Source organism: Callorhinchus milii, unplaced genomic scaffold, assembly GCF_018977255.1.
Source record: "Callorhinchus milii isolate IMCB2004 unplaced genomic scaffold, IMCB_Cmil_1.0 Scaffold5, whole genome shotgun sequence".
Classification (NCBI taxonomy): domain Eukaryota; kingdom Metazoa; phylum Chordata; class Chondrichthyes; order Chimaeriformes; family Callorhinchidae; genus Callorhinchus; species Callorhinchus milii.
In genome coordinates, this window is record NW_024704746.1 from 24004360 (window position 1) to 24021832 (window position 17473).

Sequence of the window (17473 nt, forward strand, 5' to 3'; positions counted from 1 at the left end):
GATTCAGCACATTTATAATATACATAGTATAATGCAGTGTGTACATAGAGTCCTGTTGCTCAGTGGTTAGAGCTCTCAGCTTGCAAGCGGGAGACCTGGGTTAGATTCCCAGCAGGATGAATTGTTGGGCAAGTTTCCTTACTCCACACACCTCTGTTTACCTAGCAGTAAGTAGGAACCTGGTTCTTAGTCAATCAGCGGATTGCTTTTCCGGGGATAATAATCCCCCAAAAAACAATAATAATTTGGTCACTCAATCAACGACTGTTTGTGGGACACTGCTGTGTGCAATTGTCTGCCGCATTTCGTACACAGATATACAGTGAATTCACTTTACAGTATATTTTGCGTAGCGCTTTGAGACATCTAGATGATGTGAAAAGCGCTATATCAAATTCAAGGGTTATTGTTGTTTTATTGGAAATCGTACTGTTTTATTGTGGGTCAGTTTTCACAGCAGCTTGAACACAGGCGAGCTGGGGAATGGTTGGGGGGGGGGGAATAGAGTGACTGAGAGCCTGAGTGTGCAATGATATGGTCAAAAGATCACAAGTATTTGTTGTGCTTCCTACTTGGATTTAGTCTAAGTCCCAGTATTTTCTCACCAATGCGTTCTCTCTAAATAATTTGTTTTTTGTTTTTTAAAAAAAAGGGAATTTGCTTAACGAATCGGTACAAGATTAATTTCTAGTTGCTTTAAACATTTTCTCAGTTTAATCCCGGTGACACCAAAGAAAAAACTTCCAGTACGTTTGCAAAACTATAGAGTTGGTCGTTTAAACGAGGTAATGAAAATGTGAATTAAAAGGTGATAAAAATGTCTTGAAAGCCACTTAATGATGCTTTCAGAACTGCTAGAGCAGCTTACATTTATAATGTAGATAAAGAACCTGAAGTTGAAGACCATATTGTTCACACTGCAGATCAAGCAGTTGTTACAGTACAAATGTTGTACAAAACAGCCACTTCCTGGAGAATGTTCTTGGGAATCCACCTGAACTTTTCCTGTCATCGACACCTGCTCTCATTGAGCTGTTTGTCCCATTTTTCTTTAACCTCAAACAATGTCCTAAATGAAAAGATCTAATGCTGAAGGCTTAGAGCTTTGGAACCTGGTCTCGGTTCTCTTCGGTGAAACTTCCACAGAAGAATTGATCTCAATATTTTGCAAGTAATGAGGAAGTTCTGCATTTGTGCAGTGATGTGACAAAAAATGGCTGTTCGTAAAGATGGTCCTTTATGATTTGGGGCAAATTGTTGCTTTTTGTTGCGGGCCAGAGCTCAAAGTGACCAGACAAATTGGTCTTTCACATTGCGACTGTTTGTGGAATCATGTTGTGTGCAAATTGGCTGCTGCATTTACCCCCAATTGCACAGTCACTACAGTTGACAGGAATTGATTGTGAATTGCTTGGAGACTTTTGAACAAGAACATGAATTTATTATAGGCCCTTTCATGCAGGGTAGCGTCTCGGAGCGTTTGACATGTAGGTGGTAGAGTATATCAAATGTAAGAATTTTGTTGGGCCTTAGCTGTGTGTGTGTAGTCAGACATTCAGTGCCAGTGGCTTGCTGTGTGACTGAGTAGGAGTGACTTACCCGATGCTGCTGATTCATTCTTGGTCCGTAGTAATGGCTCACTCTAGCTTGATTTTCCCCTTCGGGTACAGCCGTCAGTATGGATTTAAAAGCGAGATTCAGAACTCTGCAGCTCATGTACTGTCCCGCACCAGGCCTCGCGACCACATCACTCCCACCCTCGCTCGCCTCCACTGGCTCCCCATCCCCCAGAGGATCGAATCAAGATCCTCATCCTCACCTACAAGGCCATTCACGGCCTCGCTCCCTCCTACCTCTCTGACCTACTATCCCCCTACCTACCTGCCCGTACCCTCCGTTCCTCCGGCTCGGGTCTGCTCCACATCCCCCGCCCCAACCGCCCGACCATCGGTGGCCTTCAGCCTCTCAGCCCCGAGGTTCTGGAACTCCATCCCCAGTGCCTTCGCCGCTTCCTCCCTTTCCTCCTTCAAGGCCGGTCTCAAGACCTTTCTCTTTGACCTTCAGCCTTCAGCTCTGATCTCGACTCTCTACCCCCTCCTCGCTCCCTCCCTTCCCCCCCCCTCACCCTGACCATTCCCCCTCCTCGCTCCTCCCTTCCCCCCCCTCACCCTGACCATTTCCCCCCAATGCTCGGGTCCTGACCCAACTGTACAGCGCCTTGGGACGTCCTCCCGACGTGAAAGGCGCTCTATAAATGGAATCTTGTTGTTGATAGATAATTCAGTAAATGCACACAGATCACAGTTTTTTAAATTGTAGGTAGTGGCCTGCATTTAACAAAATCCCTAAATTAATATTGTATTATTGTTGTAATTTATTTTCAGTAACCTTCCAGATAATGTTATTGTCAGTGGTTTTGTTCATTTAATGTATGAACATTTATTTGCTTCAAAGGTTTTCCACTGAAAAACAGATGTTTTTAATTGCTTTAATCCCCCTGTCCATCCCCTCCAAATATAAGTTTATGATCTCTGTCAATGCTGGAAAAACTTTGTCTTTGTTTATTAAACATTGGCACAAGCACAGTTGAAACTGCAGTGTTCCATCGACATTTTACAAAAAACATTAATTCCAAAGTATGTCCAAAAATAACCACGTATGTGGAGGAAAGCGCCCTGCGATTCTGTTTTTGTTAAATTGCAGCATTCGCTGATGTATAAAGGATGAACACTGAGTGGGAAGTGTGATCAAGGCTCGGCTGAAAGACACTGGGTTTGGATGACTTCCTAGTTTGCAAGACCAAAGGTTGAGCAGCTTACGTTGCCTCCAAACCCCAGCGAGTACTGCATTTAGACTTGCTGCGGTCGGTAGCATTTTCCTTTTAATAATGCGTGTGGTTTACTTTGGCTTCTCTCTCTTTACTGAGCTGTCCTGTTTGAAGATTCGCCAGCGAGTTTTCATCCCCTGTCTCCGCTGGCATTCTGGCTGCTGATTGTTTGCCCTTTGTCTGAAATCCCTGTGCCAGGTGCCTGCCTTTCGATCTACTTGAGTGATATTTCAGGTAGCTGGGCTTTCTGGAGAAGCCCCTTTCACAATACAGTAATATTATGGCGGGGGTGGGGGAAGGGAACGTTTCCGGCATTTGTGATCTGTGTATCCTTGTTCCACTTGCTGCTTCTTGCTTTCTCCCTTAAGAGAAGCGCTCGGCAGAATCTTCTCGTTCCTAATCTGTAACCAGAACGAATCCTGATGGAAACGCGTGGTCTGGTTTAAATTATCACGTAATGTGCTTCTCTGAGTGAGGAGCCACAGTGTCAAACTGTCACCTAGTAACCTAGTCAGCCTGGGGGACAATGCTAAACCAATCCCCTGCCCGGAGCTTAGACAAGGGGGGAGAACAAAGGCTTTAAACATTGACAACAGTAAATGTTGAAAGCAGGTCATAGGGAGATTTGCAGAAAGAAATAGGGCAGGAACACACTCGGTCCTTCATCATTCCGTATCAGTGGGCAGACAGAGCCAGAAAGGATGGTGCCTTGGAACAAGGAGACAATGGGATGATGAGGCTCTGACTGATTAAAGCGATTGCATATAACTAAATTTTTATTCATGCAGTTCTCGGTTCTCCCGCCTGACCTCCCCGTGTGAGTGTGCAGAGTTGTCAGGATGGGATGGGGGCTAGCCGGGGTTTCATTGAAAATTTGGCACACATTTACTGAAGTTATTTCCTTTTATCAAAAAATATGGACAGGGAAGAAAAAACCCCCCCTGGTATCATTTGCCATCTTCAACGTTTTTAATTTTCAAAGTGCTGCAGAAGCCATTGGAATAGCCAAATTCTTGTATTTGGCTGAGATTACCTGGAGCTTGAATTTGTAATATGTGGTGTTCGACTCTTTCTTTATTACTGTTTGAAGTATTGTACTTAAGGGCACAAAATCTTCATGTCTATATGGAAGCATAGTTATTTTCTTTTGTCCTCCTCCACGTGAGGGATTAATGGCAATGCAGCAGCTTCGAACTCTATTTCTATTATCTTATTAGTTGCTATCCACGCTTGCTACTTGGAAAAAACTAAAGCGAAAAAAAACGCTTTTTACTTGTGTAGGATGGAGCGAGGAAAGACCATTCGGCCATTCAAGACCATTCCTTTCAAACACCAAAGCAGACTCAATTGTGGACTCTTACCCCACCAACTCCATCTGTACAGATTCTCCCTCACTCCCAAGGGAGCTAAGGACAAAAACTTCTTACAGCTACATCACGAATGCTGCTCATCATTTTTAATGACCTGGATTATGTCCTCATCTTTTGTTCCATATTCCCTTTTTCCTGATGAGAAACGGTTTAGTTCAGAGGGCCTTCCCATAACTTGGAGTTGTGTTTATTCCACGATCATTTATGTTGCTTTTCTCTAACTCCACCAATGCTCCAATGGCAGGTAGTCCAAAACTACATACAACATTCATTTAAGGGTTAATCGATTTAAGGGTTAATGCTCTTCATTAATTCCCCAAATTTTCTTATACTTTGGTATTCTGGGTCTATGGTCCTTGCCATTAAGAGTTACAGACGTCCACCAGCGGCCTATTTAGCTGTTTGGAGTCGCGAGTTACCTCTCAGGCATGACATCCCCATCTGCTTTTCTCCACTACCGCAACCTCCATCTGGTATGTCCCTGCCCTGGTTAGCTCGGATCAGGAGCTGAGTGGAGTGGTGTCCAATTCACAGACAACTGCACTTCCAGCCTAAAACACTCTTATACTCAGAGTCTCTCTCTCGTGCATCTTGCACACTCACTTTCTCACTCCTTTACTCAATACACTCCCATGTTCTTTTTCACTCACTCACATGTGCATGTGAACAAGCTTTCATTATGCTTGGGGCTCAAGCAAGCTGAAAGTTTGGCAGTTGAAGCCAGTATTTTTCACTTTTGCTGATTTAAATAAGAAAAAGTTCTTCAGTGTACGTAAATTGCTTTAACCTGTACATAAAATGCTTTAATCTGAAGTCCTGTGGCTCAGTGGTTAGAGCACTCGCCTCGCAAACGAGAGGACCTGGGTTCGATTCCCAGGCATAGCAAAACATTAGGCAAGTTTCCTTTCTCCACACGCCTCTGTTTACCTAGCAGTAAGTAGGAAATCGATTGTTAGTTGATTGGCAGATTGCTTTTCCAGGGGTAATACTTCCTTCAAAATAAAATGTAAAAAAAAGTTTGGTCACTCAATCCATGACTGATTGTGGGACACTGCTGCGTGCATTCGGCAGCCGTGTTTCATCCACAAAATATATAGAGTCAATTCACTTTACAGTATATTCTGTGAAGTGCTTTGAGACATCTCGAAGACGTGATAAGGCGCCGTATCAAATGCAAGGATGATTATTATTTTATTTAACCTCTCAGTTTCAGTATTTTATGCATCAGTGGGAATTGGGTTGCAATTCTCAGACCTGCAAGAGAGGAGAGCTTCAATCCAAAGTGGATTTCGTCGAAAATTCCAGATTAAAATACATTGCTTTCTCACCTTGTTTACTTAAACGACACCTTTTTAGCGTGGTAGTTTGATTTGTGTGCAAGGTGCAAAAGTCTTCGAAATAAGCTTCAGAGAAAATCTTGTACTTTTTATTTAGTTTTGTAGGAATGGTAATTCTGCTGTTCTCAAAGGATTAAAGCTCTTCATCCTAGGTGTCACCGTGACGCAGTTGGTAATGTTGTTGTCTCTGGGTCAGAAAGCTGTGGTTTCAAGCTCCATATATGGCCTTAAGCTCTTATCATAGGCTGTCATTCCAGTGCAGTACTGGGAGAACGCCGCATTGTTATAGGTGCTATTTTCCCATCTGCCTGCAGGTGGATGTTAATACAGTAATTCTGCGGCATTACTGGAGAAGAAAGTGACATTCCGAGTATCCTGGCCCACCCGCACTCCTGATAAATTGGCCATTCACCTTGCAGCTGTTTATGGGACCTTGCTGTGTGCAAAATGACTACTGCGTTTGCCAACAAAGGCAGTCATTGTATGTGTTGGTAATTACTGTAAAGCATTTTGAGGTGTTTCGAAGCAGTGCACCTAAAATGAACTTTTTGTGGAACAAAATAAACGATGGGGAGAAGAAGCCTGTTGCGATATAATGAGCAGAGCAGAGGCTAAACCATTTAACCATTTACCTTTGCTAACTGTGCAGTTATTTGCTTACCTGGTGCTTGCTTAAATAAACTCTATTGGCGGAAGGTTTCCCTTAATGTGTCCTTTGCTTCCTAGGCCTTTTAACAAATGCATGTTTAATATACATAAGGCATATTTCCTGATATCAAAAGGCCAAATAAAAGTTTATATGCCTTCAGTTCGAGTCATACGGTAAGCTCACCATTCAGTTTCATATCCACAAAACCCTAACTGCTCAGCTCCTCATATGTTTCTGAATTCAAACTTCTGGTAAGTATGTTGGATCTTTAGGTTAAAAGAATAGCCAATACGAGATGAAATACTACCGTGAAAACTGATGTGATTTTGTGTGACATTTATTCTTCATTGTGCTACTTGCTCAGAAAACACAGCTTATCTATTCTCTTGCAAGTTGCAGTGAAATAAAACCATGCAACGATTGTGTTGGAGACACTGGAAATCTAAAATGAGAAGCTGAAGAGACACATCAAGTAAGTCAGTCAGGATATGAAAGGGAGTGACCGGTCAACATCTCAGATCAGATCCTTCATCAGAATTGATGAGAGGTGTCTTTTTCCAAAACCTCGGCTCTCAGATCTTTCAGATGGACCTTCTGTGCATTTCCAACGCTTTTGGCCATTTTCGAATTTGAAGCTGTGGCACAATACCTCTTCAGTTAAAATCACCCACTTTTATCACACGAGCATATCGTGCACCACCCTACCCTACATCTGCTGCTTGGACATCAAAACGGAAATTGCGCCTGTGAGCTCCACCTTACCATGATTTACAGGGTACAATGGATTGGTCTGCTTTAAGGACATAATGCATATCGGGTTTCAGATATTAATGAACTGCTTGATCCTCCTGATTTACTTTATCCAATCCCTTCATTGTGCGATGCCTTGTTAACACACCAGCCTGCGTGTTACCATGTACGTAACCTGCTGCCAATTTATCCTCTGTTACAGTATCTTCTGTTTTGAATTTGGCTTGGTAGCACAATCCAGTTTTCCACAATCTGTTTGAATGGACAAATAAGATGCTTTGTATTTAACTGGTATGACTGTATTGGGACTTGGTAAAAGATTTGCCCCTTCGGAACTGGCTTACTTACTGTCGTATTTCTATGGCAGTATATCTGAATCAGTCTCGTAGTTGCAGTGAGTTTTCTTTGAATAGATATTGAATATCTCAGAGCTACAGTAATGGTGCATTCAGTGTTTAATCTTTATTTGGGTGTGGGGGAGGGTGCTGTCTCGCTGTGGGTGACTGGTGCAAGTATGGCAAAAATGTATAAAGTGTATAAAATGTATAGCTGAAGCACACACCACTTGCTGTGACACTGCAGCACATTTTGCTGCTCTCTATCTATTTCTGAATCCATGGGAACGATTGCGTGAAACATTAATGGTGGATGAAAGTGATTTCACTTGAGAGATTCAGTCATAGGTATGGAGCAGGAGGGAGAGCAAGGACTAAGACGGGATCTGAACCATGATACAAGACGTTTTCTCCCGCTTCCTTCACATCACTCACTGTTGTCCTAGTTTTGAAACCAACTCTGCTGCCCATCACCTGCTGTCTTGTGGAATGTATTCTGTTTGTTCCAGGTGTCCTGGGCAGCATCAGACTGGAAGCTTCAATTTGCCGACACAAAATGCTGAATTCACCGCAGGCTTAACCTTGTGGCATGATCACTGCAGCATTCACAGATCCAACCTGCAATGCATTACTGGGAAAAGAGCGCTGATCTGTATGATTATCAAGATGTCCTCTAATAGAGGGGTTTGATGTGTCATTATGTGTATAATGGACACCAAGTGTAATTACAAGGCCTCTTGTGAAAATTCAATCCTCATTGGCCTGCTTTGAACTGAATAGTGCACATAGTCCGTCTGCATGAATATGTGAATAATCAGGAAACTATCAGTATTGACTTTGAGCATGTTGCAATCGAAAAATTGCTGTTTTACATTAAGGTTATTTGTGCCCCATTGGCTCCACCTGCAAACTGAGCCTTAAGAACCACATGAGCTGTTTTTGAATTTAAGATCCTAACTCTGCCTAATCAACCTCCATCTCTTCTAATACCAAATATAATTCCTTCGATAGGGACATATTATTGCACAGCACACTTGGGTACAAAGTGGGGTACAAAAGTTGGCACCGATCAAACGTTTGCATCGATCTCTCCTCTGACATTCCTGAAACACAGATTTAATGTCTACAATCTGTATTTAACATTTAATTAATTGAATCTATTAAATTAGATAAATTAATTTAATCTGACAAATTAGATTTGTGCAAGTCCAAGAGTTTGTCCTCACACTCACGTTCAAATCCATTCACTCCCTGGCACCTGCCTACCTCTCCGACCTCCTGACTCCCCACTCCCACCACCTGGCGCCTCCGCTCAACTGGCACCGGCCTCCTGTTTGTCCCTCGCACCCTCCGCCCCACCATCAGAGGTCGCGCTTTCAGCCACCACGTCGCGAAACTCTGAAACACTCTCCCTCAATCCCTCCGCCTTGCCCCCTCTCTCCCCTCTTTCAAGTCCTGCCTGAAAGCTTTCCTGTTCGACCGTGCTTATGGCCACCTCGCCCCGACTCGGAGTCAGGCTCCGCCACTGTTAAGCGCTCTGAGATGCTACCCTGCATAGAGGGTGCTACATAAGTGCAAGTTGTTGTTGTTCCTCAGTGCTCTTCCCTCCTCAACGAGAATGCTTTTATACAATATTTTCCTGTAAGTACAGTAATACAATTTCTTCTGGTGGAAAATAATTGTTTAATCTACTCCTCCCTCCCCCCGATTAAATATTCACCTACTTGAGTTACCCTTGCATCGTTTAAGCACATTTAAGCGCTCTGAGACACCTGCATGGAGTGCGCTATATAAGTGCAAGTTGTTGTTGCATCTTGCTGTTCTCAGAACGCCACCCGTTTTAACCAAAGTACTAAATATTGTGTGAAATGTAAACGGTGCGGAGTGTGTGGTGAAAGATTGGTATCCTGAAGATATTATCCATTTACTTTTAGAGTTTCAGTGAAATTCTGACTGTATTACTGGTGATTATTTGCTGCCCTCAAGAGAATAATTAAATTGAGGTTTGTGACTATGCAAATTGGAAGAAATGGCCTTGATTGTCTGAATAACCATATGTCATTTAATGATTCAGAAAGCGCCTTCCTCGTTCTTGTACATGGTATATAAAATATTGCTGCTGAATTTTCTTCTCCCCCGCTTCTGCTTTTCTTTCTTTCCCTCTGCGTCAGCAAAAGTAAACCTTTTTTTCAGTCAACAAATATGAAAGAGTGTGAAGCCAGATTCCTCTATTTCCTCCTGTTGTGGGTAAAGCCACTGGCTCTAACCTCTGCTTCTCTCGACTGCATAGAGATCAGGACCTTGTTTTCTTTGTGGCAAATGTGTGCTGTTTGACTCGGGGCACGGGAACTCCAGGACATTGTATTGTGCAGATCAGTGGATGGAAAATTCTACATTCATAATTTTTATTAACATTTTTAAAATTTGTTTAGAGGCAAAAGAAGAAGTGATGTGTTTGCATTTGTATGTTTTCGTCATTGTTAGTTGACTGTAGAGTCCATGGAGTCCTGTAGCTCAGTGGTTAGAGCACTCACTTTGCAAGTGAGAGACCTGAGTTCAATTCCAGGCAGAGGGCGAAACCTTGGGCAAGTTTCCTCACTCCACACAGAGCCTAATAATAATCCTCCAAAACCAAAAACAATAATAAATTGGTCATTTTCAATCTACGATTGTTTGTGGGACATTGCTGTGCGCAATTGGCTGCCGCGTTTGCCCACAAATATACAGTCAATTCACTTTACAGTGTGTTCTGTGAAGCGCTTTGGGACGTCCTCCCGACGTGAAAAGCGCTATATCAAATGCAAGGATTATTATTATTACTGTAGTCACAGTGCTACAGGTTGTGAAGTAGCACACCCTGCAGATGCTTACCTTGCTCTAAGTTGTGGGCGTAATATAATTGTACAGTAGTATGTTATTGTGATTTTTTTTCTTTAGGCTCTTTGAATTTTAAGAGCGATCTTGATGCAATATTTTCAAATAATGTAGAAATATTTTTTCGTATATTCCTTTAGTACGGTGGAGGCCAACTTTTTCGTTCAGCCAACAACTACATTTTCCGAGTTGAATATTTCTTGATTTATTGCCACACCTTAAGCATCACCACTCAGTAGCTATTAGAAACAAAACGTTGATTTAAGACTATGCGAATGTTTGGTGCGCCTTTTCTTGATGTAAATGCAGCTTGACTGAAACTTGGGATTCAAGTACAGTGATGCAGTTTTGTGTTGTGCTGCAAAATCTGATTGACGTTGTGTTTAAGCCGACTAGTGCACAGGAGACTTGCTTTAGTAGTACGGCAAAAAAAATGGTCCTTTGCCAACTTGGGAAAGCTCCCTCTTTCCCCCCCACTCTCTTAAGAAAAACGGGAGGGTTGAGCAAGAGGTACCTTGGGCCCTGACCATACAGATTTTGTTCTTAGTATGTTCCCGCTCTGGAGGGAGCAATTTCAGTGTGTCGGTCGGAGTCTGCAGGGAGCATAGCTGACTGCAATTGACATTTGAAAAGGGGAAGGGAGAATTGTAGGTGCAGCGTCCAGGCAGAAATGCTACTGTATTCCAATTAGAGAGAACAAAGGAGTCATGATTAATAATTGGGACTCTCTGGCAAGGTGGCTGATGTGGGCACACTGACAGAATAGTGATGAGTCTGCAGCTTGTTTGAGTGGTGGGGTAAAGCCAGATGGTTACGAGTAAATGAAACTTCCTGAGCAGTAATATTCCTTCTGCAAAACCTGTCACTGCCGCATGTCTATTTTGAGGCTAGGGAGTGGGGTAGAAAGAGGAGGAGGAAGACTGGAGGGGAGTGGGGGGATTGTTGAATTGTTTTCTCCGATTCTTAAAAGACAGAATAATTAAACCCTGGGGAGATGGAGCTGTGTCTTAGAGCAACTATATACCAGTTAGGACGGCCAAAGCAAAGAGCCGGACATTAAGCTAAGTAGAAGCCCAATAATGTCTGCCTTTCAACGCGTTCATTAAAACTGATTAGTAAAAGATGATTCCCTTGTGGATAGCAAAACAAAGTGACGACTCTCTGGGGAGAGTTGAGTGATAGTAGATGGCACTGCAGAGCATTGTAATTGCTAGGTTAGTTGAGGAGAGACTTATTTGAATATTGCCTGTGGTATTTAATATGCATCCTGTTTATTTATTTTCCTTCACGGCAGGTTTTCATCTGAGTGGAACTGTGACGGAACCAGGCACCCAGTCAGAACCTGAAACGACCTACAGAGTGGCCATCAGCTTTGACCGCTGCAAGATCACCTCCGTAACATGTGGCTGTGGCAACAAAGACATTTTTTACTGTGCCCACGTGGTGGCACTTTCCCTGTACAGAATACGAAAGGCCGACCAGGTCAAACTACGTCTTCCCATCTCCGAGACATTATTCCAAATGAACAGAGACCAACTGCAGAAATTTGTTCAGTATTTAATCACAGCCCATCACACAGAAGTACTTCCTACAGCACAGAAATTGGCTGATGAAATCCTGTCGTCCAATTCGGAGATCAACCAAGTACATGGTAACTATTGTAAGAGTCGCTTCCCCTTCCCCGATAATGGATGGCATTGTGTTGTGTTGTGCTGCTGTATCCAGTCAGTACCATTTGCAGGGTGCATCCAGGGCCAGAGTTTTTCACTGTTGAGAGCAATCTGTGTTACTGATTGGCTTCCAGTCGATGCTTAAAGAAATCCCTTACGTGACCGATTATTGATGCCAGCAAAATGTGTGGGTCACTGTATCATGAAAACTAAAAAGACTTGAATATGAATTTTTGTAAAAGAAAATGTCTATTGAATAGGTTCCCTTCTAATCCATATAGGCCAACAACAATAATAATTCTTACATTTGATATAGCTCCTTTCAATTCCGGAATTCATCTCAAAGCACTTCACAAGATATACTCTAAAGTATAGTGATTGTGCATAGGTGGCATAGGTGAACACAGGGGCCAATTTGCGCACACAAAGTGCATTGCAGTGCTATGCATTGTAACAGTCCTAGAGACCTACTGTTTATACAACATTTTTCTTGTTTATCTAGCAGTAAGTAGGAACCCGGTTGTTAGACGATTGGAGGACCTCTCTCCATGGGTAATAATCCCTTCAAGACAAAATAACAATAATTTGGTCACTCAATCCACGATTGAATTGACTGCTTCCTGTGCACAATTGGCTGCTGCATTTCGCCCACAAAATATACAGTTAATTCACTTTACAATAATAATTATTTACAGTATATTCTGAAGAGCTTTGAGATGTCTCAAAGACATAATAAGGTGCTATATGAAATGCAAGGATCATTATTATTCTAACCTAGGATTTGTCAGAATGCTTTTCAAATTACTCGGAAGTGGATTTAACAGAGATTCATAAATAGTTAAATGTTGCAGGTATAGTGGAAAAGCCTGAAAAGGGTACCAATTTGAGATAAAACAACAGGTAATGTTGGAAAACACAACAACTCAATCTGCACTGGACTGAGAGAGATGGCGGGGGGGACTTGGTATGACCTTAACTTGACAAAGATCATCCACGGCTCAGTTGATCATCTGCACTCCAGAAACCCTTTTTTAAAAAAAGAATTCACCGTAAATTTTTTTTGAAAAATAAGTTGACCCCTACCCTTGTTCACTGATTGTACACTTGTCAGTTGGCCACCTCCCCTCCCTCCCTGGTTTGGTGTCCAGGCTCCCCACTGTTAAGTTCTCTGAGACTGCCTGTGTGACGGGTGCTATGTAATTGCAAGTTGTTGTTGACTGAGTAGGTCGGCAAGTGTTGCCCATCTAAGTTCCAGTCGACATTTTGGAAATACGTTTTGGATTTTATGAGATTTTCGATAACCTTGTTTTTGAAAAGCAAGTGGTCAGCCTTTCCAAAACAAACTTAGGGGAGTGGCATCGTTTGTTCTCCTTTTACATCAGTAAAGATTGAACACCTTTTTTAAGGTTCATTTGTTCGCTGATTTAAACTGGTGGTGTACTTGCTTCCTTCCCTATTCTGCGCTTAGGCCTTGAGCATTTAAGTCGAGGTGTCAGCTGATATCCGCAGCAAAACTGTCTGCTTCAATTACTTTTTACGATTGTTGATGCGCCGTGCAGTGATGAATGGATTTCAGAAGAATGGGGAGTTGAAAAGTCCATGACATGGTGTTGCTAATAAAGAGATGATCATGTTAGATTTATACCGTGTAGGTTAATATATTTGTCATTTTGCATGTCAAAAATCATCAGGATTTCTGTAGGAGTAGCTGATGTTTCTTGACATTTTGCATACCGATCCCGGATATTGTGTAGGAGAAGAGAAATGGAGGAAGATGCCGGAGACGGGTGAGATAAAGATCAGCTGGGTTTATAGCGTTTTGTTTTTCCTGAATTATTTTCCACTGGCAAAAGCGAGGAATGTCAGTATTGGGCAGTGGAATATTAGGCTTTGTCGGCAATTGAATGCACAAATGCAGGTTTGTTGGGTGTAATTTATTTCGACACTGGTTTAACAGGTGATCCCAACAGAAATCCATCTTCAATGTTTGATTCCTCGTGCTTGCCATCGTTGTGAGCCTTTTGAGTGACGGTCCAATTTGTTTCTCATTGTGAGTGGTTTTGTTCTCTAGAATTGCACCCATTAGGCACTGCATTGAGACTGTTCAGTCTCATTTTGGACACAACACTTCTGGAGAGACCAAGCTTATAATAATAATAATAATAATAATAATCCTTGCATTTGATATAGCGCTTTTCACGTCGGGAGGACGTCCCAAAGCGCTTCACAGAACACACTGTAAAGTGAATTGACTGTATATTTGTGGGCGAACGCGGCAGCCAATTGCGCACAGCAATGTCCCACAAACAGTCGTAGATTGAAAATGACCAATTTATTATTGTTTTTGGTTTTGGAGGGAATATTATTAGGCTCTGTGTGGAGTAAGGAAACTTGCCCAAGGTTTCGCCCTGACCCCCGGGGATTGAACTCAGGTCTCTCACTTGCAAAGTGAGTGCTCTAACCACTGAGCTACAGGACTCAGTCTGGGTTTAAACACAAGTGCTAAATGTCTACTCACCCTAGTGATCTGCCCAGTCCCGTTTGTCAAATTATTAAATCTGTATGTAATTGGATGGTCTTAATATATACATGGAAATTTGGAAAGAGCAATGTTAGACTAGATTCTGAAGCTTGGATGAGATATTGAAAACTTATTGCATCAAGTCTTGTAGGACAGCGTGGTGGATTCAAGTAGAATGTTCTTTTAAATACAATATTTAGTTTTTCAAAAGTTACATCTGAATACCTAGAATAAGTCGTTTACACTATCCTTCAGGGCCTGAATGTTAGAATTCACCTTTGGATTGATGCTTCACTTTTTAACCCTGTATTTTTAATTAATATGCAAGTCAATTCACTTTACAATGTATTTTGTGAAGCACTTTGAGACGTTTCAATGATGTGATAAAGCACTTATCAACAGCAAGGATTATTATTATTATTTTTATTATTAATTTGGGCAGCTAACTGTGTGTATGTGTACTCAGGTTTGCTTTTGAATCTATATGTATTTTTAAATGTGAATTGAGGAACCTGAACTACTGTTCCACCAATTGCTAGATTTACCATGACTGACTGGATATTGTCAATTTACTCACAGTGCTATAGTTTAACTAAATCCTTGTGTTGAGTTTGCTGCTGTTATGGGCAAGCAATAACATGTATTCTGATCCTCACATGAGACCAGAATAAATCTATTCCCATTCCTCATACTCTTTTCCCCCCCACCCAACACACACACACGTGTGGATCCCACAGAGTGCAAGCATAGAAGGATGTGGAGGTTTAAGTAAACAACATGTTAATTTCATGTAGTTGCTGTGCCCATAGTTTATTTTAGTAATTCCGAGTTTACTGCTAACTGCTTTTGTCAGGAGGCACTCAGCTGCAGAAAGATTGCTGCCTATGGGCCAGGGGCACTGTCCACTAGTGTTTTCTGACATGAGATTAGGAAGGAGTAATTATAAAAATTAAAAACTGTTACGGGAAAAATCTTTCTTGTAAATTATTAATCCTTCATCTCCTTTCACTTCCAGAAGTACAAGTGTAGGGTCCCAAGTCTACAGACAGCAGCTGACGAGGCAGCAGTCTCCGCATTAAACACTGTTTGTTACTAAGATGACGGCTGCACAGCTTCAACTCAGCTGATGTTCTGTAGCATGTGTCAGCCCTCTAGTCCTTTCTGTATTATCTGATATTTGGTAACTCAAAGTGGTGATACCACCACATACATGGTGCATCATTCATTCCCTCAACTATGTTGAAAATAATTTTTTTTAGATAAAATTACCCGATGTCCTACAATCAGAATAATTTATATGTCTACGATGAGGATATTTTTCACTTGGGAGATTAGCCAGAACTTGCCCTATAACTTTTTTTGCCAATGAGGTATGCGATTGATTCACATCTGCAATCAAATTGGTTCCTCTCGCTTACGAAGCGAGTGCTACAATACGCTACAGGATTCTTGATGTGCGAAATGCCCAAGCATTTCACGTTGAGTGAAAACGGACCAGGAGCTTGGGATTTCTGTTTTGAAAGTGAAAAAATATTGATGCCCCCAAAATAACAACAGACCTCTGATTTTTTTTTAAAAAAACACTCAGCCTGTTTCCTGCTGCGACTGCCATTTTTAGGCTAGAACAAGAGCGGTCAGAATAAAGTTACTGAGTCTGAAATCTTCAATGCAGCGCGCATTTATCAGAAGCTGAAGCGTAATGTCAGCAACCGTGAGGAGACATAATTGGAATCTGAGAGAGAAAGGAGGGGGAAGGGGAGAAACATGCGTCTATATGGGGGGAGGGTGGAGAGAGACAGACAGAGAGGAAAGAGAGAGAGAGAGGAGGGTTTGCTTAAAACATTGGTAGGTGATGAAAGGTTAGCTGTTGCTATGAAACGGTTGCATTACTGAAATTGCACAGGAATTGATGAGGCGCCACAATCTGCCATGCTTGGATAGTGCTGCAGATGCCAATGACCAGGCTGGGAATATTTATTGGCTGAATTGTTCAGTCAGCTGTTCAGTACCACTGGCTCTAATAGCATTTTGTTTAGAGAGGAAAAAGTAATACTACTGTCACTCGCACCCTCAGAAAAAACGTGGCTGGACTACTTTGATTTCATGCTTCTCTCTGGCTAAACGTACGTGTGTTATTATGCCAAGCCAGTCTTGCAAGTGAGCCTAGCATTTTAACACAATCAAAAACAGAGGTGCAGAGCAGCAGAAATTCTATTAAAATTACATGATTTAAATGTATTTGTACTCTGTTTGTATGTGGTAAACATATCGTTGTTGGGCTAGAGTTCACTGTAGCCTGGAATTGAAGTTCTTTCCATTTTGCAGTTTTTCATGTTAAATATTTGTTTTGTATTTTAAATCCACTGGTTCGCAGAAGTTTTTTAAGTCCAACCTAGGAAGTGGCTACTTGTGAAAGACACAGTGGCATTAGGGTTATCTTGTTTGGGACTTTGAAGTAACACCAAACCTGTAATTTGTGAAGTTGTTTTTGTTTTAGATAGTATTGAATGCAATTTTGAAAATGTATATCATTGTGCTGGTATGACAGTCCCACAGGACGCTCATTATAGTTATTGGTTCCCAATTGGATAGTAGAGAAGTTATGACTAGATTAGGATATACTGCGATATATGTAGAAATTAATATGATCCCTTCAGTTCTGCTGCTGCTTCTTCTTCCAACCACATTTCTTCCTCCAGCTGGAGCTCTGTGCCAGGGAGTTCTTCACAACAGTCATCCATAGTTGGCTGAGATGTGTAGGCGACACTCAAGCAGAGAAGGTATGGCCCAGCTGATGTCCCCAGGAGATGGAGTGCTCCACCAGTTGTGAAGTGTTCTGCCTAGAGATGTGTTGCAAAACAGTCGAGGTTGAATGACAAACTACTGCCAGATCCACTAAGCCTAGGTTTCTTTTTATATGTTGATAAAACCAACCAATATGTGGGGTTGCAGGAGGGTATTTTGGGATACGTGGACGAAATGGTGGCTCACTTACTATATTCTTGAGGCTTTCCTCCTTCCCCTTTTGATTTTTCTCCCCTTATTCCTCCTCTCAACGTCGAGTGACTCATGCAAGGTGATTATATTAGCATTGCTAATACTTCAGTTAATGCTTCACAATCTTAGCTAAGTGGCCATTC

General features: G+C 42.0%; 1 protein-coding gene across 1 annotated transcript in view; it reads left to right on the forward strand.

Annotated features, from left to right (window-relative positions):
• zswim5 (zinc finger, SWIM-type containing 5) overlaps positions 1-17473 on the forward strand; it is a 98157-nt gene that overhangs the window by 52184 nt on the left and 28500 nt on the right. Inside the window, exon 2 of the mRNA XM_042335006.1 lies at positions 11437-11793. Within this exon, the coding sequence (XP_042190940.1) occupies positions 11437-11793 (357 nt within the window). The remainder of the gene's footprint in view (positions 1-11436; positions 11794-17473) is intronic.